The sequence below is a fragment of the Magallana gigas genome, chromosome 7 (genome assembly GCF_963853765.1).
Source record: "Magallana gigas chromosome 7, xbMagGiga1.1, whole genome shotgun sequence".
Taxonomy (NCBI): domain Eukaryota; kingdom Metazoa; phylum Mollusca; class Bivalvia; order Ostreida; family Ostreidae; genus Magallana; species Magallana gigas.
Window position 1 is genome coordinate 47,836,890 of NC_088859.1, and position 26,977 is coordinate 47,863,866.

General features: G+C 36.2%; 1 protein-coding gene across 1 annotated transcript in view; it reads right to left on the reverse strand.

The window, feature by feature from the left end:
- Positions 1–26,977, reverse strand: part of LOC117684160 (uncharacterized) — a 48,497-nt gene that overhangs the window by 14,491 nt on the left and 7,029 nt on the right. Inside the window, exons 7-11 of the mRNA XM_066065870.1 lie at positions 25,200–25,994; positions 24,933–25,111; positions 24,673–24,847; positions 24,490–24,584; positions 14,947–14,986 (exon numbers count right to left, since the gene is read on the reverse strand). Of these exons, the coding sequence (XP_065921942.1) occupies positions 14,947–14,986; positions 24,490–24,584; positions 24,673–24,847; positions 24,933–25,111; positions 25,200–25,994 (1,284 nt within the window). The remainder of the gene's footprint in view (positions 1–14,946; positions 14,987–24,489; positions 24,585–24,672; positions 24,848–24,932; positions 25,112–25,199; positions 25,995–26,977) is intronic.

Consider the following 26,977-nt stretch of genomic DNA (forward strand, 5'->3'; position numbering starts at 1 on the left):
TAATATTGTTTTACCTGTCCCAATTTTCTCCCATTCGCTGTAACGTGATCTTAAACGACCAACTGGAGATATGACATTACTTATATCATTAAAATGCGCCAAATTTGAAATAGGCAATTGTTTTTCTCTTATCTTGTTTGCTTTGTCATCTTTCTTCGTACAATCCTGACTCCAATGTCCCTCCGCAGTCAAAACATCTGCCGGGTTTTCCACTGCTCGTTGATCTTTTATCTGTCTCCATACGGTCGCCGGTTTCTTCTGATAGGGTTCGAATCTCTGACGTTTTCTCCCGTTGAAAACTTTCCGCTCGGCTCTAATCTGTGCTCTGTACATCTTCTTCTCATCATCCGAATCGTCTGCTATGGGGTTGGCCTAATACTCTTGGACTACTTTCCAACCAAGCTGAGACGAATCTTCCAACTTAATCACTTTCTGGCGATTTTTAACCATTTCAATACCTTCAGCGATACTGCTCTTTGCCGACTCCACTCCATCGACGCTTCCGCAATTTAAATGTTCCCCCTGGCCTCTTCTAACTTCGTGAGCACTCGGGCTTCATGCTTATACTGATTCTCGTTTCCTTTTTTACGAAACACATAATGTTCATTCAAATTGTCCTCAATTTTGCTTATTTGAGACGCGGAAATTTGTTGAATATTTTGTTGAAAAACTGACAAACGACTGTCCATCATATTTTGCAAACTGCTTAACAATTCGGACTGCTGACGTGAAACAACTCTGTTTACTTCTTCTTAAATTGAGCTTTGTATTTGTCTGGCGTCCATGACGAAAATCACGACTTGCTCGGGACGGCTTGCGCTAGAAAGTGAACCTTACTGACAACCCATGAATCAATTCGAACACGTACACTCAATACTGAAATTTCATTGGCTAAATACTCCATAACAAGGTAAACTTAGTAACCCCACACTTTCGTAATTGTTTACATGTCGTCAGGACAATTATTTTTCGCTATACTTCGTAACGCGAACTTTTTTTTATTATTTGTTATAAAGAAAAATATCACAATTTTATCAAAAATATATTTGTCACACAAATTAAAATATGTAAAGAAAAAAAAGTAGCCACAAAATTATTTCCAAATAACATGATAATAATCAATACAAATGTAACTAGATGCTGTCATTAGACAGTAATACCCGCACCATGTGTTTGCCCCTAGATAACACTGTTTTGTACCAGTTTAATTAAAAATGAAGGCTACATGCAAACTCCGGTAATACATTTAAAAATTATAATTTTCATAACTGAAGGATGAGATCCCTGCCCATATGATAATACACATCGTGACATGAGCAGCACTTTATGTGCAATTTGGGGTAGAACTGTTTGCAGTGAATTTTCAGTTAATCAATAATCTTAACATTTTATGTCATAGGAAGTATAATGGTCTATATAATTATTACAAACAAAATTAAAAATTAAATTATGCCCCTCCCCGTGGCGGTTGCCGGTTTTAGATTTGCTTCTGTGTGCCTACATGAACATCATCGTGTGCACAGATTTAGAGAAGGGGTGGGAGTGAGGGGTCCAGACCCCCCCCTCCCCATGAAAATTCGTAAATTACCAAAAATACACCTTGGACCCCAATGCTCTTACAGACATGTAAACGCTCTAACCCATTGCGCTTCAATGTTAGGTAACATTATTTGGGGGGTAAATATTTAATCAATATTCAACATACTTTATTGTTTATCTCAATAGGAAGTATACATGTACATCACAATATGCAGGTGTCCTGCACCACCTTAAAGCTGTTATTTACCTAATAAAATAGTGCAAGTGGATTTGAAGAATAGGTCATAAAAATACATGCATGTTACAAATGACTGATCTTTGTCTGAAGTTACGTACACAACACAGGTTTGCATGTCTCATTAGCGGGTACTAGTTTTACCCAGCTCTTTTATTAGATGGGTTCACGTGTATACATACATGGGTGTTGCTAAAACGCGGAACGGAAAACGGAACGGAAGGAAAACGGAAAATCTTATCTAATGTTATTTACCTCATAGATTTGTTAAGTATGCTAAAACGATATACTTTATGTACCTTTTTTAATTTTTTTTGAAAGATTAGCAATATTAGATTATTTATTCAAGAATATTTATTTCCTCAAAATTAACAGTACATGCATTGACCACTATATTCTGTCCCAAAATATCCTCGATTCACTTTTTGCTGTATATTTATATATACCTCAGGGTTCAAGCGATTCTCTTTTAGAAGCATTAAACATTCTCATTATTCTTTCTTTAAAACGTCCTCTCTAGCTTATCAGCTGGTATAAATACACGGCTAAAAATAAAGAAGTCTACGGGGTTTTGCATTTTAACAGACCCGGATGATAGTGTTGAAAAATTGTGCAAGGTCTTCTGAGTGACTTCCAAATGGAGAAAAGATGTCAACATTTTCCATTATAAATCGTCCAAATGTGCTGCATGAATATTTTGGGATCGACAGACTATAGTCCCAATATATAATCGGAAAATCAAACCAGGCAACGTCTAGAGCTCTCTATTCGGATCATATGTATATAGCTGCTGGAATAAACAACTGCATGCTTTGTAATGCAAACGTAAACAAAATTGCATTGCTAAAAATACTAGTTTCACAAATTACCGGGTATTTTAATGTTTACTGTATTTTAATTTTTTAATGTCGTCAGTCCTACAGTTTTTTTCTTCCATCTCAATGATACTGTATCGTCTGTATGATAAAAGATCGTCTAGAACACCGAAAATTCAATTTTGATGTAAGTATATACATGTACATCATATTTGAAAATAATATAAAAATACTCAAAACACGCATAAAACGCTTTCACTAACTGCGTACGTTACGCTAATATGCCAGCAATACCATATAAGAGAAATAAGTAAAAAGTTATAGCTAATTTGCTCGTTTAATCATGTTAATGTTTCACAATTCGTATACATTTGATTTTTCCGATTCGTACTCAACTAAAGCCGAATGAATACAATGCTATGATTGATAGACATTCATATGAATATTAATAAGATAGCAACATGTTGATAATCATTCATTAGATATAAATAAAAGATACAAAGTAAATCGTTTCTGGCCAGTCTATACCCTTTTTAAGCGATAAACGTGATGATATTTTCCATTCCGTTCCGTTTTCCGTTCCGCGTTTTAGCAACACCCATACATACATGTCTGTGTTTTCCGTATGCAGAAAAGGATTACGGTAGTTAAGATCAGCTAAAGGAATTCATTATTGTGTTTTAATTGGATTATCATTATGATGTTGACCAATTTAGGTAAGCATAATACATGTAGTAGCAGTAGCACAATTAATATAATAAGATGCCAGCATGGGATTCCTGCCAGCATACATACACATGTATATAAGTTCTACTTTCACTTTCTAAATGTCATCTCCCTTTGACAGCATACTGTATCATCATCTTTTATTATTTAAATAAGCTTATCATCGTTACCTATCCTATCGCATTTGTAAAGTTTCTGTCATTTTAGTTGCAAAAGTTATTTTTTTCATTTGTCAGACTGCATGCACTGTTGAGTTGACCCCATATTGACCCTGTATAAACAATTTCTTATTAAATTTGTGTATTACATATGTAAGTAAGTGTAGACACTTATATTTTTTATATGAGTAATAATAGGAAGGAAGGAGTATTTCTTTCTTAATGTATTATAATGCATCAAATACAATGTAGGTCATGACCTTATGGGACTGCTCTGACCCCACGAAACAGGAAAATACAAAATATCTTCTAAAGTCATTATGATGCATCAACTGGTGTAAAGTACATTAATGACCCCCAGGTGTTGTCTTTAAACCCCCCCCATCCCCCCCGCCTTTATGAAATAGGAAATGATATGATACGTACTGTATATTTTGTTAACTTAATCTGAGATCTGAGATCCTCATCCCTAAACCGTTTAATTTATTTTTGCTCTTTGTGTCATTGCGCGTAAAATTGTATTGTAAGATTATGCCCCCTTGGAAACACCCTGACATTTTAGAACTAGAAATAATAATGTATTTTATCTTATTCATATGTTATACAGTAGTGTTTGATCCATGTGGGTAAAACCTAGCCTAATGATGTCACTGCTTTGTTTAGGAGACTTTACAATTGCCCCAAATAGGTGAATACACATGGAAGTGATGCATATAACATTTTGTTTATAAATCTTAAAAATTGAATTAAGCAATTTCCAAAATGTTAATGTGAATCACGAGAGAAAAAGCAATCAAGAAATGATTTAAATTTGCTACTGTACACATGTAAGAATGTATTAAGAAGACTGAATCTTTATAAGCAGGTTAGATTGGGGGGGGGGGGGGGGATGAATGTGGAGTATAAACATTTATAATTTGAATCATTTATTGTTATTAATTAATTTTAACTTGTCAATGAATACTACTTATTGATCCCAAGGTAGAAATATGACCTCTGATCGTATCTCAATAGATCATTTGTCAATTATGCAAGGTGTAATGTAATTTTTTTTAAGAATAACATTTTTTACCAGTTTATAAAAGTTTTTAGACACCCAAATTATATTTTGATTTTAATAGATTATTCGACAAGGAAGGGGGGGGGGGGGGGGGGAAGAGAGAACAGTTTACATTTGAGTTTGTTTGGAAGTGGGGGTTCCAAGTCATATATTTGACAATTTTTTAATGTAATTTAAAATAAGACTAAGCCATACTACAGTCATGAACATGAATAGTATAGAACAAAACACAAACTAATACATGTACATGTATATATACATAGGAAGTATTACAAAACAGATGATTGATCTATATCTTGGTTCTTAAATTGAATCATATATCATGTACATATTATATTATTGTTTCTTTGTTCAAGGCATTTAAGATGGTATGTAGGTCATGATCCCAAGTGCTCTTCCTGAAATTATCAAATATCATAAAAACCATTGAGATCCCCACCTTAATCCAAAGATATTATTCCTCCTTAGGTCATGCAGGCGCATCAGATCATTATGGCATGTAAGTGTTAGCATAGGATAAGGGGGGTACCATTTTTTATGTACAAGCAAAGAGAGGTAACTCCAATTTATGGTTACGCTTTGACTGGTCCTCTGTTATTGGAACTCTTTTACATTAGAAGTCAGTATCTGGTACCCAACCAAATAAACGAATTTATTTCTATCTTCACTCTTCTTTCCAGGTAATTATTACATATTTTGAGACTTGTAATGTATTTGTAATGTTGCAGAAGTATACCTAAGATCCAGCGTATAATGTTTATATTCATCTTTTGTGGTATCACACAATAATATTGTTTAATTGGGGTGTTACTGGGTTTGGCCAAGCACATGTGCGGCGCATGTTCCCGCCATTGGTATTTTTGGTGTTTTTATCATTTTCAACTGGAATTTAGACTTATTACTTATCTGTCAAATAGAGAATAACATTCTTTATATATTCATTCATGTTCATGAGATTGTTACATACCTAAAATGCTGTAGAAATGATTTTTGGGAAATTACCGTATTTACCCTTATAAGCCACAGGATACTTAAATGTTGAGTTGTGAATTACCGTAGTTACTCTTATGTAAGTATTGTTTACATTAGAAGTCAGTATCTGGTACCCAACCAAATAAACGAATTTATTTCTATCTTCACTCTTCTTTCCAGGTAAAGTGGCAATAGTTACATTTGGGGGCTCGTCCGGGATAATATATCCATAGCCATGGGAGAGAAGCAGGAGATGGAGTTTGAGGTCCTGGCCAAGTTGTACCAGGCATCTACAGAAACCCTGCAGGGAATTCTGAAAGACAACAAAGTTGTTCGCGAACCAGAGAAGCTAGACAAAATGGGGGCAGTCAAGGCCATACTGGCGTGGTTAGATGAGGCCGAACAGACCACCGATGGAAATTTCACCGTGTTGCTGTTGTTAAATGACTCTTTGACACCTAGGAAGATCAAGGCGGAGAATATTCCAGAAAAGACACAGACTGCCGGTACCAAATCAGGAGCCTCACCAACAGTAGAGCCCAAACACAAGCACCCACCGTTATGTACCAAGGACTTTAAGATTAGTGGTGAAATATCAGACAGGCCAACCAGACTTTCGTTTGTAAGTTTAGTGAGACAGATCGAAGCAGGGCTCCGCAAGTCCTACAGTGAAGCAGACATTATTGATGGGGTCACCAGAGCAATTTCTCCAAGTTTACCTTTAAGAAGCTACCTCGAAGGGCGTGAGAACCTGTCGCTTTCATCATTAAGAAAGATCCTTAGGTCCCACTATGAGGAGAAGTCCGCCACAGAACTTTATACGCAGTTGACTAACTCAACACAGGGCAGGGATGAACCGCAAGACTTCCTACTAAAGCTGTTAAGCCTGAAGCAGAAAGTACTGTTCATTTCCAAGGAGGAGGGTGCAGATGCGCAGTATGATGAAAAATTAGTGGTACCTGTGTTCCAGCATACCTTGTATTTGGGGCTGCATGACGAAACACTTCGGCGGGAAGTAAAACCCATCCTAGACTCCAAGGTTGAAGACGACGAATTAATCCAACAGTTCAGTACCATTGTGGCCAGGGAGAAAGAGAGGAAGGGGCGATTAGTTAAAGCCAAGGTGAACGCAGTTACAGAGGCAGTCCCAAATTCACCCAAGAAAGAATCAAAGCAGAAGTCAGATGTGAAAGAGGGCATTCTTTGGGCAGAACTTCAGGAGCTACGTGCGGAGATTGCAGAGATCAAGAGGCAGAGTCCGAGAGCATCCAAGAGTTCCTCAGAAACAGATGACAGATTTCAGATGGGTTGTGAGGCATGTCGTCAGTCCAACACTGGGTTCTCCTGCACCCATTGCTGGGTCTGTGGGAGTGAAGACCACTACAAAGCAGGCTGCAAGCAAAGGAGGAGGTCGGGAAACGGGAGGGGGTCACGCCGAGGGGGCAGACAGTGACTCCGAAGTTAGAAAGCTCCCAGTGTGTTTCGAGTATTTCTCACTCTGACTTTGCGAGACCAGAAAGTGCAATAGAAACTATTTATCCTCATGTGAAATCAAAACTAATTAATCTTATCGGTAGTAAATGTATTGTGACTTGTTACTTAGACAAAGTACCTGTACAAGCCTTGTGGGACACCGGGGCACAAGTTTCCATTGTGTCTAGTCAATTCCTCCGGACTCGGTGTCCAGACTCCGATGTGCGCCCTGTTAGTGATTTAGTGTCCAGTGACTTGATACTCACCTCGGCTAGCAACAATGAGATTCCCTTTGAAGGATGGACGGACCTGGAGTTCCAATTAGGTCAAAGTTCTACTTCCCTAAGAGTTCCATTCCTTGTGTCCAGCTCTACAGCTTTAGTCCGACCAATCATTGGCTATAATGTTATCTGTCATTACGTCAGTTCAAATGAAGGTGTAAACCAGGCCCTGACAGAGGCACTGCTGGAGGTGAGTCCTAGGACAGTCAACCTAATAACACAGATGCTACGAGAGACGAAGACAGAACATGATGTATACAGCAAGTCATCAGCACAGGAAATACCGCCAAAAAGTTCCCAGATTATACGTGCCTATGTGAGAATCAAGAGGAACCACGGAGGTCAGTGGAAGGGATTGTTCACCCCTTCAGTTTCAGAGGACAGTGGATTGGTGATGAGTGAAACATTACTTACTGTGAATGGCAATCATAATCGGTCAATGATTTTTGTTAGCGTCCCAGTAAAGAACCAGACAAACTCTGTTGTGATTTTAAAGAAAAATACTTACTTGGGCACTCTAGAAGCGGTGTCTTCATCTGTGAACGTAAATTCTGTCAATATGTTGAGTGCGGAGACCATGGACACACAAAGTACAAACAATGGGAAGTGGGATCCACCTGTACCTTTACCCACAGACAAGTTAAATACTGAAGATCAGCAAAAAGTGAAGCAGCTGCTTTTTGAGTATTCCGATATATTTTCACGTGATGAGGCTGACATCGGATTTGCACCAGATTTGAGGATGGACATAAGTATGCAAGACCCTACCCCAGTGCGACAAACCTACCGATCTATTCCGAATGCTTTGTATAGTGAGGTGAAAGACTATATTCATAATCTATTGTCAAAAGGATTCATCCGGAAGTCGAAGTCCGCCTTTGCCAGTCCGTTGGTATGTGTGAGGAAGAAGGACGGTAGTCTACGTCTCTGTGTGGACTACAGGAAGATAAACCAAAAGTCAGTAGCTGATAGTCGGCCCCTCCCAAAAATCCAGGATGCACTTGACAGCCTTGGGGGCAGCAAATGGTTCTCTCTACTTGACCAAGGGAAGGCTTACCATCAGGGGGTGATGTCGGAAGACAGCAAGAAGTTTACAGCTTTCATTACTCCTTGGGGGCTGTATGAATGGGAGCGAATTCCGTTCGGTCTGTCGGGAGCTCCAGCAGCTTTTCAAACCTTTATGAACGACTGTTTGGAAGGCATAAGGGATCGGTTCTGCTTGCCTTATCTGGACGACACCTTGGTTTACTCGGCAACTGTCACGGATCATTTGTCCCATTTACAACAGGTTTTCCAACGTTTCCGGGAGAAGGGGGTTAAACTGAAGCCGTCGAAATGTCACCTGTTTAAACAGGAAGTGAGATACTTGGGACATTTGGCCACGGGCAATGGGTATACGATGGATCCTGAAGACAAAAGAGCAGTCTTGGAACTAAAGGAGAGGAGACCTGCCTCAATTGGAGAAATAAGAAAACTGCTTGGATTCTTAGGGTTCTACAGAAAGTATATCCCAGATTTTGCACGCCGTGCACGAATTTTGTATGACTTGGTTAAGCATCCAAAGAACAAGACACAGGCTAAAGTTAAGAAGAATGGGCAAATATCTTCTCAAGTAAGGATAAATTGGACTAAGGCCCACCAGGATGTGTTAAGTGACCTTGTAGATGCCCTCACGAATCCACCAGTCATGGCTTATCCACTTTTTGATAAACCATATGATCTGCATGTGGATGCATCCGGGGAAGGACTGGGAGCCATACTTTACCAGAGGGATGATTTAGGGGTACCACGAGTGGTTGCATATGCATCCAGAACGCTTTCACCGGCAGAGAAGAACTACCACATGCACTCAGGGAAGTTGGAGTTTCTAGCCATGAAGTGGGCGATAGCCGATCGTTTCCGAGACTACTTGTATTATGCACCACACTTTACGGTATACAGCGACAACAACCCTTTATGTTATGTTCTTACTACGCCTAGACTAGATGCCACTCGACTTCGGTGGATAAGTGAATTGGCCGACTTCAATTTTTCTGTAAAGTATAAGCCAGGACCTAAGAATAGAGATGCTGATGGTCTGAGCCGTATGTCATTAGATTTTGCAACTCTCCAGACAGAGTGCACTATGGAATCAACGAAAGACGAGGTAGAGGCTACCGTCAGAATGGTGGAGGCTCGCACCGGTAATAAACTGCAAGGATTTGTTTCACCAGTTTGTCCCACACCAGATTCTGTTGAAAGTGTTACGAATGTACCGGAGGGGGACAAGGTCAGCCGTGAAGCTCTGCGGACAGCGCAGGAGGAGGATGAAACTATATCATTGGTAATCAAGCTGGTGAAAAAGGGGAACCAACCCAGTGCCAAGGAAAAGAAACTTTACCCTCTGCAAGTTAGACAACTTTTACGTAGCTGGAAAAAGCTTTTGGTAGACGAGCAGGGAATACTTAAACGCCTTGTGAAGCTGTCGACCGGTGAGACCAGATATCAAATTGTTCTACCATCTGAACTCAGAGATTATGTTTATAATGAACTGCATGCCAAGATGGGACATTTAGGGTCTGACCGAGTTCTGGCACTGGCTCAAGAGAGATTTTATTGGCCGAGGATGGCATGGGACATCGGGGAATTTATTCAGAAGAAGTGTCCATGTATCAAGGATAGACGGCCAAACATTAAGCCTGTTGCACCCCTTAACCCCATAGTAACAACTTACCCTTTTGAGATGGTGTCGATTGACTTTTTGCATTTAGAACCGTGCAGTGGTGGTTACGAGTATATCCTGGTCGTGGTTGACCATTTCACACGGTTTGCCGCTGCCTACCCCACCAAAAATAAATCTGGGCGCACTGCCGCAGAGAAAATGTTCAACGATTTCTTTATGTGGTTCGGATTTCCTGATAAATTGCATCATGATCAAGGACGGGAATTCGAGAATAGCTTCTTCTCGAGACTGCAGGCACTAACAGGTGTTAAACATTCTCGAACCACCCCATACCATCCACAGGGGAATGGCCAAACGGAGAGGATGAACCGTACACTTCTTGGGATGTTGAGAACCCTACCCAAAGATCACAAGCGGAATTGGAAGAAACATCTCAGCAAGATGACTCATGCTTACAACTGTACAAGAAACACTAGCACAGGATACTCACCTTTCTACCTCATCTTTGGTCGTCATCCAAGATTACCAATAGACCTTATCTTCGGACTTGACAATCAGATGTCAGGAAAGAAGTGCGACTATGTTACTGAGTGGAAAAAGGGTTTAGAGGAAGCTTATCGAATAGCAGCTAAATCAGCAGGAAAGGCTGGAAATCGTGCAAAGGACCGATATGACCGGAAGCTCCAAAGTGCTGCCTTAGTTAAGGGGGACCGTGTCCTCGTGAGAAATCTGCTGGAACGTGGTGGTCCAGGGAAGCTGAGATCATATTGGGAACCTGAAGTTCACATAGTTGTGCGACGACTAGGAGATTCGCCAGTCTATGAAGTCAAAACGGAGGGAAACGGAGGACGGCTACGTCGACTTCACCGTAACCTGCTACTACCGTGTAATGACCTACCTGTACCTGCAAAGCAACAACCAAAACCAAAGTCTAAACCTAGACGGAGGGCAACACAACAGTTTAAGAAAGAGTTGTCCAGTGACTCCTCAGATACAGAAGAAGTGTGCTGGGGGTATCAATCTGAAACCACAAGCAGTGACCCAAGGCTTGATCCTAGAGCCAAAGAGTTTGTACCAAACACACAGCAGGAGGCACCCGCAGATGTTACAGAGGATTCCTCACAGACGTCCGTATTGACTGGAAATTCACAAGGACCTTCCAGTGAAGAGTTCGTCTCCATTTCAGAGGATGATGATTCAGAAGAAGATGAGGACACCCCTACAGCTCGCCCTACTCGTACCATCCGGCCTCCAAGACTCCTAACCTACGACAAGCCAGGTCAACCAACATTCCGTGCAGTACAGAACAGTGTCAATGCATATCTACGCCTAGTGTCGCTTGACCCAGTGTTTGTGTAAATTGTGACTAAGGACTTTTCTTTAGAATGCATTGATGTTTATAATACATATGTTGCTAATGTACTCTCCTTACAGACACTTGTGATGGTGTTCATGTTCTTACACATGTAAAGTTACAACACATGTATATATATATAGCCAGTTATGCCACTAAGTTCAGTCATGGTTACAGTAAGGTATCATGTGCACCAGTAGTTTATATGTAAATGTATGGTTGTTTGACAAGTTGGATAAATGTGTGGTATGACTGTAGTCAAATGCTAGTCATTTTTTTTAAACGTTGGAACCACTGTATGAACATCCTAGTATCTACTACTTAACATTTTGTTAAGGAACACTAATGCTTGGCCAGCTGTGTGTGAAAATTGTTGCTTCATTTTGAAATATATGTAGGTTTTTGGATCATAACTATACTTAAAGTATAGACAAACATATAGTCGAGTACGGTCAAGTGGTTATCAATGTTGTTCGAAACCAATAGGTTTAATCATTTATACTTACTTTAATGTCATACATTGGTATTGACATCCTGGTTTTTCTTATCTAGTCAAGTTGTATTTTTTTTTTGTTTTTGTAAAATGTCGGGTCGACATTTGTCGTTCAGGGGGAGAGTGTTAGCATAGGATAAGGGGGGTACCATTTTTTATGTACAAGCAAAGAGAGGTAACTCCAATTTATGGTTACGCTTTGACTGGTCCTCTGTTATTGGAACTCTTTTACATTAGAAGTCAGTATCTGGTACCCAACCAAATAAACGAATTTATTTCTATCTTCACTCTTCTTTCCAGGTAATTATTACATATTTTGAGACTTGTAATGTATTTGTAATGTTGCAGAAGTATACCTAAGATCCAGCGTATAATGTTTATATTCATCTTTTGTGGTATCACACAATAATATTGTTTAATTGGGGTGTTACTGGGTTTGGCCAAGCACATGTGCGGCGCATGTTCCCGCCATTGGTATTTTTGGTGTTTTTATCATTTTCAACTGGAATTTAGACTTATTACTTATCTGTCAAATAGAGAATAACATTCTTTATATATTCATTCATGTTCATGAGATTGTTACATACCTAAAATGCTGTAGAAATGATTTTTGGGAAATTACCGTATTTACCCTTATAAGCCACAGGATACTTAAATGTTGAGTTGTGAATTACCGTAGTTACTCTTATGTAAGTATTGTTTACATTAGAAGTCAGTATCTGGTACCCAACCAAATAAACGAATTTATTTCTATCTTCACTCTTCTTTCCAGGTAAAGTGGCAATAGTTACATAAGTCATGACCCTAAGGGGTCATCCTGACCCCCTTAGAATCAGAAATTGTCAATTATCTTTAAATTATTGATGTTTGATGATCCTATCTCTATTTAATCTTTATTAATTATTAAGTCTCCTGAATGAAGTTTGGAGACTTATTGTTTTTGTACGGTTCTTAATACATGTACCGGTATATATTCTTCATCTTCTTTTTCTTCTTTCCCACTCTGAACTTGTTTCTCAGAGATGGCTGAACATAATTGTACAAAACTCTAGGATATGATAGGCCTGCAAATCTAGTTGTGCACCCTGGTTTGATTTTTCTCATTATGGGTTAGACAACCACTTTTCGGGGGAGGGGGGGGGGGTGTCAAAAGGGTGTGGGGTCTAACATTGAACCTTGTAGGAAGAATCATAGACTCTATTGTAAATGGTAACTTGAAAACGGACAAAGATAATAATATAGGGTTTTCATAATCATATATTGGCTGTTACTGGCAATATATAGGGTTTATTAGATCTGACCCCTGGGGTCATCCCCACCCCCCAGGAATTTGAAATTACCATATATCTCAGAAACTGTTATAATCATGACCCCTAAACCATATATATTCATGTTTCAGATGTCAAGGGGCATCAAATGTTATGTAGGTCATGGGCCCTGTGGGTGGTCCTGATGCCCTCAAACAGCAAGTCCCTTAATATCTTCAAAACAGTTGAAATCCCCACCCTTAAACCATATATATTCTTGTTCCTTGTGTCAAGGGGCATCAAACGGTATGTAGGTCATGGGCCCCGGGGGTGGTCATGACCCCCCTTGAACAGGAAGTGCACGAATATCTCGAAAACGGTTGAGATCCCCACCCCTTAACCATATATATTCTTGATCCTTAAAGGGCATCAAAAGGTATGTACCGGTAGGTAATGGGCCTCAGGGTTAAATTTAATTTTTCAAAACTGTAATGCACATCTATGGAACAGTTCCTTTCATATCCCAAGATATGATGTGTCTATCCATTAAATCATAAAAGGAGTTCTAGGATCTATGTTTTTTTTAAAGTGATAAACGTCAATATTCTGCTACATTTTGACTCCCTGGATGAAATTTAAATTTTGAAAACCTTACTGCACATCTATAGAACAGTCCCTATCATATCCCAAGATATGATTGTCTATCCATTAAATCATAAGAGGAGCTCTTGGATCAATGTTTGTTTTTTTAGTGATAAACGTCAATTTTCTGCTACTATTTGACTCCCAGGATGAAATTTAAATTTTTAAAACCTTATTGCACATTTATAGGACAGCCCCAATTATATCCCAAGAGATGACGTAGCTACTCCAAAAGTTGTAAGAGGAGTTCTGGGAACCATATTTTTTTTGCCAAAAAACGTCATTTTTTGTTGCCCACTGATCCCCTTAATTAAAAAAAAAATTCTGGAACCTGATCATGCCTCAATATGACACCCCCAATCATATTCTAGAAGATCATTTGGCTACTGCTTAAAAAAAATGACGTTTTTTAAACCAGTTTTTTTGTAAAAAAACGTCATTTTTTAGCCATTAAATGACCCCCAGGACAAAATTGAAAATTCCGAAACCTTATTGCGCATCTATAACATACCCTAAAACATATTCCAAAAGATGATTTGTCTACTTTTGAAAATGTAGGAGGAGTTCGAGGAAGAAGGTTTTTTGTGAAAAAACGTCATTTTTTACCAATTATTTGACCCCCAGGACTGACAGAGAATTTTTGAAACCTTTTTACAAAACAACATGATACCCCAAATCAAACTCCAAGAGTTCAGTTTGCTGGTTTATAAGATGTAAGAGCAGTTTGAGAAAGTAAAACGTGACAGACGGACGGACGGACGGACAGACGGACGGACGGACGGACGGACGGACGGACGGACGGACGGACGGAACAGGGTAACAACAATATACCCGAACTTTCTTTAGAAAGTGCGGGTATAATAAAGATTGAGCATTAAAAAAGATTTTCGATTGTGAAATTTAAAAAAAATCAAAAAGAAAGAAAATATTTGAACAAAATATTTGGAGTATTACAAGTTACCTCCCTTTCAAAAGTTAAAAAGCTTAAATGATTCTTTAGCATCTTGTATCCCTTGGTTACCATCAATTGACTATTTAAATAATGCTTCAATACCATCATAGGCATTTTTTTCAAAAGACCATTCCAGTAAGATGTAAGAGTTATAGAACATTAAAGTGAAAATCTTTTTTGTGTAGAGATAAAAACACTTTAATATGGCAGCCACCCCCCCCCCCCCCCAGCCTAGTTAAAATGTCCTTAATAATTTTGCAGAAAGAAATTAGCGCTAATGAACATGCTTTAAATTCTTATACCTAAATTCAACTTAATTTTTAAGAAACTGTGTTACCCTCAAGCTCTCTGTATCTTTGAATTGATGTTGGAATTCCCTAAAAAAGACAATTATAAAATTTCTCATGACTGTGAAAGTACAGGGGAAAGTATTATAAAATTATATTAATAATTGTTGACTATGTGCTTAATTGGCCCTACGCAATGGCGTTTTATCATTAAGGGTTGATACTATATCAACCTCCAATGATAAACAAAGCTTAATGATACACATATCATTAAGCGTTGCAATTGCAACCCCTAATGCTATAAATACTTCATAAATAGTTGACAACATCAACCGCTAATGACAAATCGCCGCTTAATGATACAATTTTTTCATTAAGCGTCGCAAATGCACAGCAGACATAACGCTTAATGAAGCAAGCCAAAAGCTACATGGTCAACCCCTAATGATACAATTTACATTTATATCATAAAGCTTTGCATTTGCACTTCTAATGATATAATGATATATCTAATTGTAACTGGACTGCGATGAACGTATGACTTACTGTGAATGTCATTAGTTATACAATATAAGTAAATGGTATATACATCTATTAATCTTAATCAAAATCGCATGTTATATCATAAAACTCCTCCACTTACTTAATAATAATACATTACGATGGTACTGTACATGACTACATGCACGTGTTTATGCGTCTTTGGACTGTAACCAAAGTCTCTAGTAAAGAGAATATTAAACATAACATTCTTTTAAACAATTACAATGGTACATGTATGTCATTAAAACGCGCATGCAATAAGTCTACTTGAAATTCTACTGGTGTAAAAGATTTGCACACTAAATAGCATTTTTTATGTCTCTAAGAGAATGATCAGAGATGTGATTATATTATACCTTAAATGGTATCACCGATGATACATTAAAACCCAATCCGTATGATTTCAAACTCTTAGTAATCTAAAAATGCTTGGACAAGTTACAAAATAGCGATCTATATTACAGAATAACATCTTTGCTTTGATTTCAAAAATTACACTTTGAAATGAGTGTCATATTCAGGAGTAAAATATTGTAACCAAGCCCTTTAAAAAAAATTATATCAACAAACTTAAACTTTGTAAAAAAAAAAAATGGTAAAAGCATAAGTCTGACAAAGTCAATTGGTATTCGATAGTCAATTCATGGCCTAATACTTATCTAAAAAAATTAAATTTTTGTCTTAGACAGATATTTATTTTTGTATACATTTTTAATCATATTGCAGCCTGAAAGCACTGGCTGTTGACAGTCACCATAAAATATTTATCTAATGATATTGTAGCATGCAAATTCTGGGTAATGACATTCACCTTTAAACATTTTTAAAAATTGTTTATCGACAACAATGCTTTGGAAAAGATTTCTAGTGATAAACTAAAATTTGAGTGTCAGTCATAAAGTTACAAGCAAAATAGAGAGTCCACACTTCTTTGTCATGTAAACAAGGCAAATGTCATGTTTTAGTTTACGTTGGTTCAATAAACCGGTAAAAGGTTTTTTTTTCCAAGCTGATTTTTCTCTCTTATAACTATTTTAAAGTATGAATAAATAGTTTCTAGCGAAAATTACATTCAAACTAGACACTATCTCGTTGCGAGCAACGGGGAGGTCTTCCGTCCGATTTTTAGAATATGGAATGACTTTGCTCTTGATCTTCGTCAACGAAACCAATCTGGAAACGGAGGGGGGATGTAAGTGTTTTGGATGAAAGACTATCTTCCCCTTTAGTGTCCCTTATTTGAGGGGTCTGCTCGTTTTACTTCATTTTAGTTAAAAGGTATTTTTGTGTACCGTTAATAAGTGTATAGAAAATGGTTACCTTTCTTGAGATATCTGGGAAAGATCGTTTTAAGATCCGGTCATAAAACTCCTTTATGGTCCAGATAACAAACAATTTTTGTAGATTGTTAAGCACGTTATTTTGAGCATCTTCTGTTCAATGTGCTTTACAGAATTTTTCTGCATTTCGAGATATTGGGGATCAAAGTTTTTGATTTTTGACCCCTTAAAATCCCTAATATCTTTGACCCCTTAAAATCCCTAATATCGTAAGGAATGAGTAAATAATTGTCATGTAGAGATAAATAACGTTATGGTAAACATAATTGCTTCGCTCATGTATTACAAAATATTTCAGTTATAAGTTATCAATTAAAGACTTTAGAGCCCTCTCGGTCCCTAATTTGAAGAGCCAGTCCCTTTTTCTTAATGTCATAAGAGAGCTTTTGTCAATTCAAACACATTTTGTTCAACAATTGTTTACAAATTTTGTACCGTTCTCGAGTTATCTGGAGAAGGTCGTTTTAGGGGCCGATACTGCAACTCCTTTTAGGGACTAGTTAAAAATGAAATATTGGTGTATATTGTTAGGCATATTATTTTGAGCATTTTTTGTTCAATATGGCTTTTTAAAATTTTCCTCGATTTTCAGACAAAAAGGATCAAAGTTTCGAAGTTCTTGCCCCTTAAGATCCCTCATTGCGTAACAAACAAGTAAATAATTGTCATATATAGGTAAACAACGTTATAATAAACCTATTCGCTTCTATAACAAATAACAAAATATTTCACATTAAAAAGTTATCATTTAAAGACCTTTTTGGCCCCTAATTTGAAGAGCCAGCCCCTTTTTCTTGATGTCATAAGAATGTTCTGGTCAATTTAAACACATTTTGTTCAACAAGTGTGTACAAATTTTGTACCATTCTCGAGTATGTGGGGAGGGTCGTTTTAGGGGCCGACCCTGTAACTCCTTTTAGGGACCACATAACAAAGAAATTATGGTTGCATATTGTTAGGCTCAATATTTTTAGCATGTTCTGTTCAATATTGCTTTTCTGAATTTTCCTCCATTTTGAGATATTGAGCATCAAAGTTTTGGACTTCTGGCCCCTTAAAATCCCTAATTACGTAAAATAGGAGTAAATTAGATCTCGTTACGAGTAACGAGTAGGTCTTCCGTCCGATTTTGTTTTATACAATACGATGTAATATCAATACTCTCTGCCAAATCTGAGATCCTGGTGAAACTAGGTTTTTTGTCCCGAGACTGGAAACGGACGAACAAAAGTGGTTTATGAAAATAAAAGCTGGTTTTTTTTATTTATTTGCCTAGTGTACATCACTGTTTATCATCCTAGATGAAACACTAAAGACAATCGGTTAAACTTGTTAAAAATATTTTAAAGTGCTTCCGGTGACGACCGGAAGTGACGACGATTAAAACAAAATATATCAAATGAAAGCTCTTGATTTTATAAAGTTTTTTTGTTCTACATATTATAACAAAATATTATCGAGAAAAGAGATATTGAAAGAAAACCACGAAAAATCACGACGCTTTTCTAACCGTAATTTTCGAGCTCGGGCGAGCTTCGGCGCGTTTGGTCACAGGAAAATATATGTCCACATGTCAGATCTATAACTTTTTGTCTAAAATCCATGAAGAGAAATCATTTCGGAGTTTACCCCTGGACAAGCCGACCCTCTAAAAATCGCTTAATTGTAAAAATCTCCAACCCGGAAGTGACGTCATCAAAAAAATGTCCAATAAAGTTCAGATCATTATCTATCAGATCTGAAAAATTCATGTTTATCAATTGAGAAGTTTTAGAAAAATCGCGTACGCAAAATTGGTTGGAAAAATAAAATAGTAATAATAGGGGAAAAGAAACTGAACGAAAACAATAAGGTCTTCAGTTGGAAACGGAAGACTTTAATAATAGGGGAAAAGAAACCGAACGAAAACAATGAGGTCTTCCGTAGGAAACCGAAGACCTTAATTAAGTCTAAAAGAGTATTTTTCACTTCAACTTTTAAAACATGCATAACGTAAGCTTTGTTAACATTACACAAAGAATTGTGAGCTCTGTATCTCGCTTACAACACTTCGACTGAAACTCAAATTTGGTTGACTATCAACATTTCCTTACTGAAGTACTGTAACCATTAAATTCGGAAAAATAATTTTCAACCAAAACCATGACCATGTGTGAAGCTATCGACATATACCGTTAAACATTATCAAATAATATTTAGGCGTGTAGTACTGGCTGTAAAGTTCACCTTTAAATATTTTGTTAAATGTTGTAGTTTGCAGGTATTGGCTATTCATCTTTAAACATTGTCTAATAATATAGTAGCCTGCATTTTTGACTGCAGCATATGCTCTTTATTAACGGTTAATAGATATTGTGAGACAAACTTGAGAAGCAAAGACTTCAAGGAAAATCTTTCTTGAATTTATATGATGTGTATTTTGTTTATATTCTTCATAATGCACGATTGTATCTGAGGCAAATTATTTAGAAATTTGTTTTGTAATTATTTTCCCTTTAAAAAATGACCATGAAAAATAACATATTTGCACTTTATTTCCTATTCATAGTCTACCAAACTTAGTGACTATAATTTGACCTGATACAAAATACTAATAGGTTAAACCAAAAAAAAAAAGATAATATATAGAAACAAAGGAAACAAATATCTAAGGTTATACCATATTAAGCTCAACTGAGCCAGGTGAGCGATGTGACCCCTGGACCTCTTACTTCATAAAAAAAAGTGTTTTATTAGTTGACCTCTTATATAAAAACTATGCATAAAAAATTAGATTTTGGAAATCAAAATGTAGCAGACCATATCTTTAAAATGCACAAATTTATTCTGAAAGTGCATCACACTGGGCGCTGATTAAAAAATAATAACGATATAATACAATACTATAACAATATATATAACACTTTATTACATACTTAGTAATAAATACAAGTTTTTGGCATATGCGATACTGATGACATCACAAAATCCGTATCGGCCTTAGGGGCTTATACAGGTTATCAGCCCCATAGGGCTGATACGGATCCGTATTACACCCCTTTCGGAACTCCTCTGCCTTTTTTCGCTTCGGCATTTTTCATGTTTACAGACGAAAAATAAAATATTTTCAGTTACAGTCGACATTTTTAAGTGCAGTTGAAAACTTCAAATGCTAGCTAATGTTTAAAGCAGTCAACTTTTAAAACCTGATGAAATTCTGTTCTGTAGCTTCATGTTTGTTATAACAAGAAGAATTCATATTTTCATTAAATACATGTACATGTGCAGACTTTTTTTTAAATAATATGAATAATCATATTTGTTCAAGTTGATGTTTTTTTTTTAATTTATTACTAAGTATGTAATAAATATAATAATAGATACACTTTTCCATATCACAGCTTGTATCAGCCCTTTTCCAATATCAGCCCTCGGGCTGATATTGGAGTCTCGGGCTGATACAAGCTGTGATATGGAAAAGGGTATGTATTATTCTCTATGTATCATGTGGTACGATATTCTATGATATAATATGATATTGTATACTATTATAAAATATGATATCTTAACATTTCATATGATGACATATTGAATAATATGTATGATATGTATCACAAAATCATACTTTTATTTCGTATAATGTGATATTGTATCATATTATATGATATTGTATCATAATTTGATACTGTAATGGGTAATATGTTACATTTTCATGGTATTGTTACGTTTGATACAAATTTGTATTGCCTAATATATGTTGTGGTAAAATAATTTATCGTATAATATAATTTTGTATTATTTTTTATACAATTACTCTTACAAATAAAATGAGATATTTTGATAAAAAATAAACAGATACCTATAACCCCCCCCCCCCAAAAAAAAAAAACACCAAATAACCAAGGGTTTAATGAACTCGTAATAAACTAGATACAGTTTCAGTAATATTTTCCTCTGTTTTAAATCAAATCTGAAAAATTTAACAGGAAATTTATATCTAAGATTTATCTGCACGAAAATATCCAAAAACTAAGAATCTATACAGAGTTCCCTAATTTAACTTTCATAAGGGTAATTGTGACGTCATAGACAGTGTGTTTTCCCGTAATTTTCTTAAAACTTAGCAGAAAATACATGTATTAATGAATTATATTCAGTGTTATTAGGGTTTTTTTTAATAGAAAAATGTGTCCGCAGTTGCTGCCCACGATTGAACTCGCATTACAACTTTATTATATAATATTACATTAAAACATACTAATTTTATTGTGGGCGATGGCTGCGGGCACATTTTCCTTTTTAAAAAAAAGACTACGAGAAAATGCGCCGTTTCCATCACATTTGGCTTAAATTTAAAACTATGCCAAAATGTTGAAGTCATGTATTTTCATCACATTAAAACAACTTTTGAATTTTAGGGCGAATATTAAAAGAAATTGTACATCGTCTTTCTGAATGTCTATTTTTCCTTCCATCAATCCTTGTCTTTCTGTTTTACATATTTAAAAAAATGGCCAGCGTTCTACATGTACATTTTGGTATGATATTATATCATTAAGAGTGTAATTGTAACGCTTAATGATAAAATGTTTGCATCATTAGGGATTGACCATGTACCGTTTGGCTTGTTTCATTAAACTTTCTGTCTGCTGTGGTTTGCGACGCTTAGTGATAAAATTGTATCATTAAGCGGCGATTTATCATTAGAGTGGTTGATGTTGTCAACTGTTAATGAAATAAATTGTAGCATTAGGGGTTGCAATTGCAATGCTTAATGATATTTGTGTCATTAGGCGACGTTATCATTAAAGGTTGACACAACCCCTGACCAAGGGATTGTGAATTTCACAACGGAGGTAGAGGGCTTCATGGACTACAACATTATATTAACCTTATATCACCTGCTATGGATAGCCCCGCCTACGAGCCTAAACCATTCATCTAGGGACCACGCATTTAGTATTTATAATATATATGTTTGGGAGTAGCGTACAACATTTCTAATATTTAATTTTTTCATTTTAAAGGGGCATGGTCACGATTTTGGTCAAATTCAGATTTATTATTTTTAGCCGGGCTCTGCTGAAAGCAGAGTCCTGGCTATAGGCAGGCAAATCGCCAATGTTACTATAAATAGCACAAATAAACATAAAACCAAACAGCGTCAAGGTAAAGCTTCCGCTATACCAAATAGTTACACAAAGAGCCACGTTTTGTCAAAAGTGTTGGCATTTTGTTTCTTTTTTTCAATTTCGAATGAATTGTCTATCTTTTTTAGTTTTCTTATTAATAACGTGTTTTAAAACAATACTATGCATTTTGGACACATACAATGCGCATGAATTTCCATGAACTACTTTGCTGCGCGATGAAGAAACGGGGATTGAATATATAATGCTTGTTGCAAAATTCAAGGCAGCAACTGTTGAACTTTTAAACTTCTACTAGACAGACATATTTTTTGTTTATAGCCGCTTACAGAATTTGGTCGCTCTCTGATGCTCTGCCGACATTAAAAGCATGAGAGAGAGAGAGAGAGAGAGAGAGAGAGAGAGAGAGAGAGAGAGAGAGAGAGAGAGAGAGAGAGAGAGAGAGAGAGAGAGAGAGATACTTTCAGTCTTTACTACACAATATGCATAAAGACACACCAAAAGAGCCCGGATTTCAGTACTTCAGTACTTTGATTATTATTTACAATGTTTTAGGACTGTATATCTAATGATCAAGTGACATTTGAGAGACAGTCGTGGAGTTATGACAAAGATACATGGGTCACAACTCTTTGTCATGTAAACAAGGCTCATGATCTGTTTTTGTTTACATAAGGTCATTATACCAGTAAAAAACTTTGTCAAGCTCATTTGTCTATCTTCTTATTCATTTAAGCATAATTAAACAGTTTCCAACGTTTAACACATTCATTTTAAGTCTAAAAATGGAATTTTCACTTTAACATTCAAAATGTAAACAAAAGTTTTGTTTACATAACAAAGAATTGTAAGCTTTATACCTCGCTTAAAGCTCAACAAACGATGCTCAAATTTCGGTTGTCTATTAAAAATGTCTTACTGAAGCACTGTAAACATTAAAATCGGAAAAATAATTTTTGACCAAATCGTGACCATGCACCTTTAATGTCATATTGGCCCCGCTTTAAACCCCTGACCTAGAGACGATGAATTTTTATAATTTTGGTATTAGGCTTCACGGTCATCATAACCATGTATTCAGTGTTTCTCAAATATATTTAGGAGTTTCATGTTTAATACCTTTTGACTTTATGCTCTAATTGGTCCTGCCCTAGGGCCTGAGTCCCTGACTATTGGGCCAAGAATTAGGTAAAGGGTTTATGGACATCATGGTCATGATTTTAGTTATTTTCCAAAATGTGAATAAGTAAAAAAAGTTTTGAAAATTTGGCCCTTTTTTACTTATTTGGACCCGCCATTGAGCAAAAGGTTACATTTTTTAAATCCTAAAGATGCTTCACACCAAAAATAGTAATAATTGGCATTGTAGTTTTCAATACATGAGTGACTCAAAGTCTTAAAAACAGAAACGTTTTAATATGTTAAGTCTTTTACGTTGGTTTTCATATCGACAAAATGTTACATTCATAAATGACTCCACATTCCATTAGAAGTAACTAAAAACAAAGTTATTTAACTTAACGATATCAAACATGCATGCATAATTTCCCCTTCTTTCAAATAGTATTAACGAGAAAGACAAATACGACAGGGTTAAATTATTTTCATAAAATTCATGATTATATATTCCTTTTTGCTTCCCTTTTTGGGAGTTGATTTTAATCAACTCTCCTATGCAGTTACTCTGGTAAACCGAAAGTGAAACAGTGTTTGGACCTAAGCACAAATCATCACCGCTGACAAGACTTAGTTCTTGAAAATAATAGAAAAATTCAAAGTAATGTATGCTGAAGCATTGTTTTTCAAGGAAACTTATCAATAAACACTTTGAAAATAGTCAGATTTTATATAATACGAACAACTAAGATATTTTTATAGTCTCACGTATTCCTACGCCAGAGTTTAATATAGCCTCATTCAACCAAACGCTCGGCTGTCTCCGTAAATCTCCGAAAAGCAAAAAGGCCCTCTTGCTTGTCGGAGATTAACGGAGACAGCAGAGCGTCTGGTTGAACGAGACTAGAGGTCGATATCAATAGTGCTTGGATCCATAAAATTTTTAGAATTGCTTCGATTACTTATACATGATTCAAATGGGGTTTCTCGAAATTCTTGTCGGAAAAGTCTAAAATTCATATAATGAAAAAGTGCATAATTCAAATATAGACTAGAAACTAATTGCCATGCAAAAAAAGTTGATTTTAAAATAAATGATAATCGATAAAATCAACTCCCGTCAGTACTTTGATTAAATAATACATTTTGTATTGACCGCGCGGCCAGTAAAACACAAAGTATTACACTGTAAAGTCGAATGCAATTATCATGAAGTAGTTTTTTTTTTAATTTTCCTTTGTAGCTTTAGTTGTAGCAGTTGTTATTTGCTTTTAGTATATCATATAATTCAATGCGCCCAGAGGAAGAAACTGGTTGTAAAAAAATTATGACCATGTTTTAATTCAACTGTTACAAATAAAATTTGATTAATTCACTAGAAAGTGTATTGCGTTTAGTATTATTTCTTTGGACTTGACCTGACACCTGAAGACAGTGAAACACATAATTAGTTATACTATCTTACTCTTTTAAACACCGAATTTGCTTTTCGTTGTCGCTCTGTAATGGGTGGTATATCATATGTCTTGCTGCAAGTTCCTTCTACTCCTGAATATGTGTCTGTTAACAAACAAGGGATTTGTTAAAGTGCCAATTATTAACCGGAATATATAGATTTACAGACTTCGACCTACACTTTAATACCAACCATATAAGCTGTAGCTGTCTCCTCCGTCAATATTGTCCAGGATCTCGAGCAACCTCTCTCTGAGAGCCTCCAGTTTAAGTCTCTTTTCAGGAACGGAATTAAGTCCTTCCAAAATCAGACCTTGCACACGCCGAGGTCGGTTAAATCCCTGGGGTTTAAGGTGGGTAAAAACTATCTGAAAGTAGTTAATTAAGATCATAAAAAAACTATCAAATTGTTAATGATAAATGGTAGTAACTAATTATAAAACATCACATTACATGGGTACACATATCATCAATGTCTGCGTCGCTGATATCGGAGTATGGCCAGGCGGCATAGTTAAGGATCTCGTCTGCTAAGATGTTGACGGACCAGACATCGCTGTAGATACTGTAATGTCCTTCCAGCAGACTTTCTGGGGCTGCCCAGCGAATGGGAACTCCTTCAAAGTCCAAATCTTTTAAGCAAAAGAAGGTTAAATCAAGGCAAACGCTTTTAACGCTTTTAAATAAAAAGTACTGACACATTTTATTTATTCCACCCACCTATGACTCCACTAACAATTCCACCTTTTGGAAGAACTGATGGCTTTGCAGCCATCTCAAAGTTTTTCAGTTTTAAAATATAGCCGTCATCTAACACCGTACAGCCATAAGAAGCCGTGGTGATATCTCTTAGCAGACATCCTTGACTGTGGACGTATATAACAGCCTTCACTGCTTGGACAATGATGTTAATTAGATCAACGATTGGGATTATCTTTTCTTTTTCTCTTGCTTTTAGGAGGCGTCTTTGCAAGTTGTCGCCTGGAAGCCTCTCTTTGATGTAAAACTTAGGAAGAGATCGGTTAAAGGCAAGAAGCCTTGTCACGTTGATATGAATACTTTTTGACTCTAAATGTTTTAAAACCGCTAATTCATTTTCTAAGTTTTCTTTTCGATATTCACAATTGTTGGCATTGATCTTTCCCATTGAGGTGTTGTCATACATATCATCGTCTGTTTCCCATGTAACAGCTTCATAAAACCATGTTATAGAAGCATCTACATTACAGAGCGTACATTGTTTACGCTCTAGTTTGCTGCTCAACTGCGATGAAGATTCGTCAAAAACAAGACCGCATTTGTTCAAAAGTGTTTTCATATAATCTTTTGTTAATGCATCTGAAATATTATCAGCGTCTGTCTCACACATATCCCTATACTTAGAACGAACCCTTTCGTTGTGGTGGAACCATAGACAATGTAAAATATCAGTGTCCTCTGATTGATCCTCTGAAGTGTCAGTTTTCAGTATAGAAAGCAGTTGATCGTGACAGCTGTCGAGTACATCCGTTTTAACTACAACATACATTGAAAAATCTAACACCCTTGCTACAGATGCTTTTTGACTAGCAACTTCAGCACCAGACTCGCTAATGTATAACTTGGCATTTAAAAAAATTAAAAAATTATCTTCGTCGAAAAGTATTAACATGTTTTCTGCTGCATATAATTATAATTACACATTTATTTTTATAGCCGCATGGCACGTTAACAAATTTTAAGTGAATCTAATGTAATATGATAAATAGATCTAGATGAAATTGGGGAATTTATTGTTAATTTTAGTTTTTTGATGCAATATGAAATGTGTCTAGCATGATATATCCTATCCAACACTGAAATCACATTTTGGTATATTGTCTAATTTCAAATCTAATGATCAATCAAAATGTGGGGGTCAGTTGTAGAGATAAATGCAAGATACAACGCTTACAATTCTTTGTAATGTCATGTGTACAACGGTTCAATATATTGGTAAGAGCTCTACGTCAAGCTGATTTTTCTATCTCCGAATTCGTTTTGAACATAAATAAACAGTCTAGCGTTTGTCAATTTCAGTTTAGATTTTAGGTCTTAACCTGAAATGTTCTTATTAATAATCAAGATTGAACTTTGTTTACATGACAAAGAATTGTGATCTCTGTATCTTGAATTTAACTCAACCACTAGCAAAAGAAAAAAAGTAGCAAATCAGTTTCATTGTCTCTCATATAATTTAATTGTGTTAATTTTCATAATAAGTGATTTGTTTGCTTAAAGTGACACGATGACTCATAACAAAAGAAATATGAAGAAATATAAGTCACCATCTACCAGTTTACAAGTCGTTAAAACGTATCCGGAATTACACATGTAAACACACTGATTTGTTTTGGACATTGATTTGAGTGTCACATGATTGTGGTTGCTGTTTAAAAATATTTACACTGAGAAAAGACTTTGAACTTGAACTTATTCGATGTTCGTATTATGAAACATGCAATTTTAAATTGTGCATT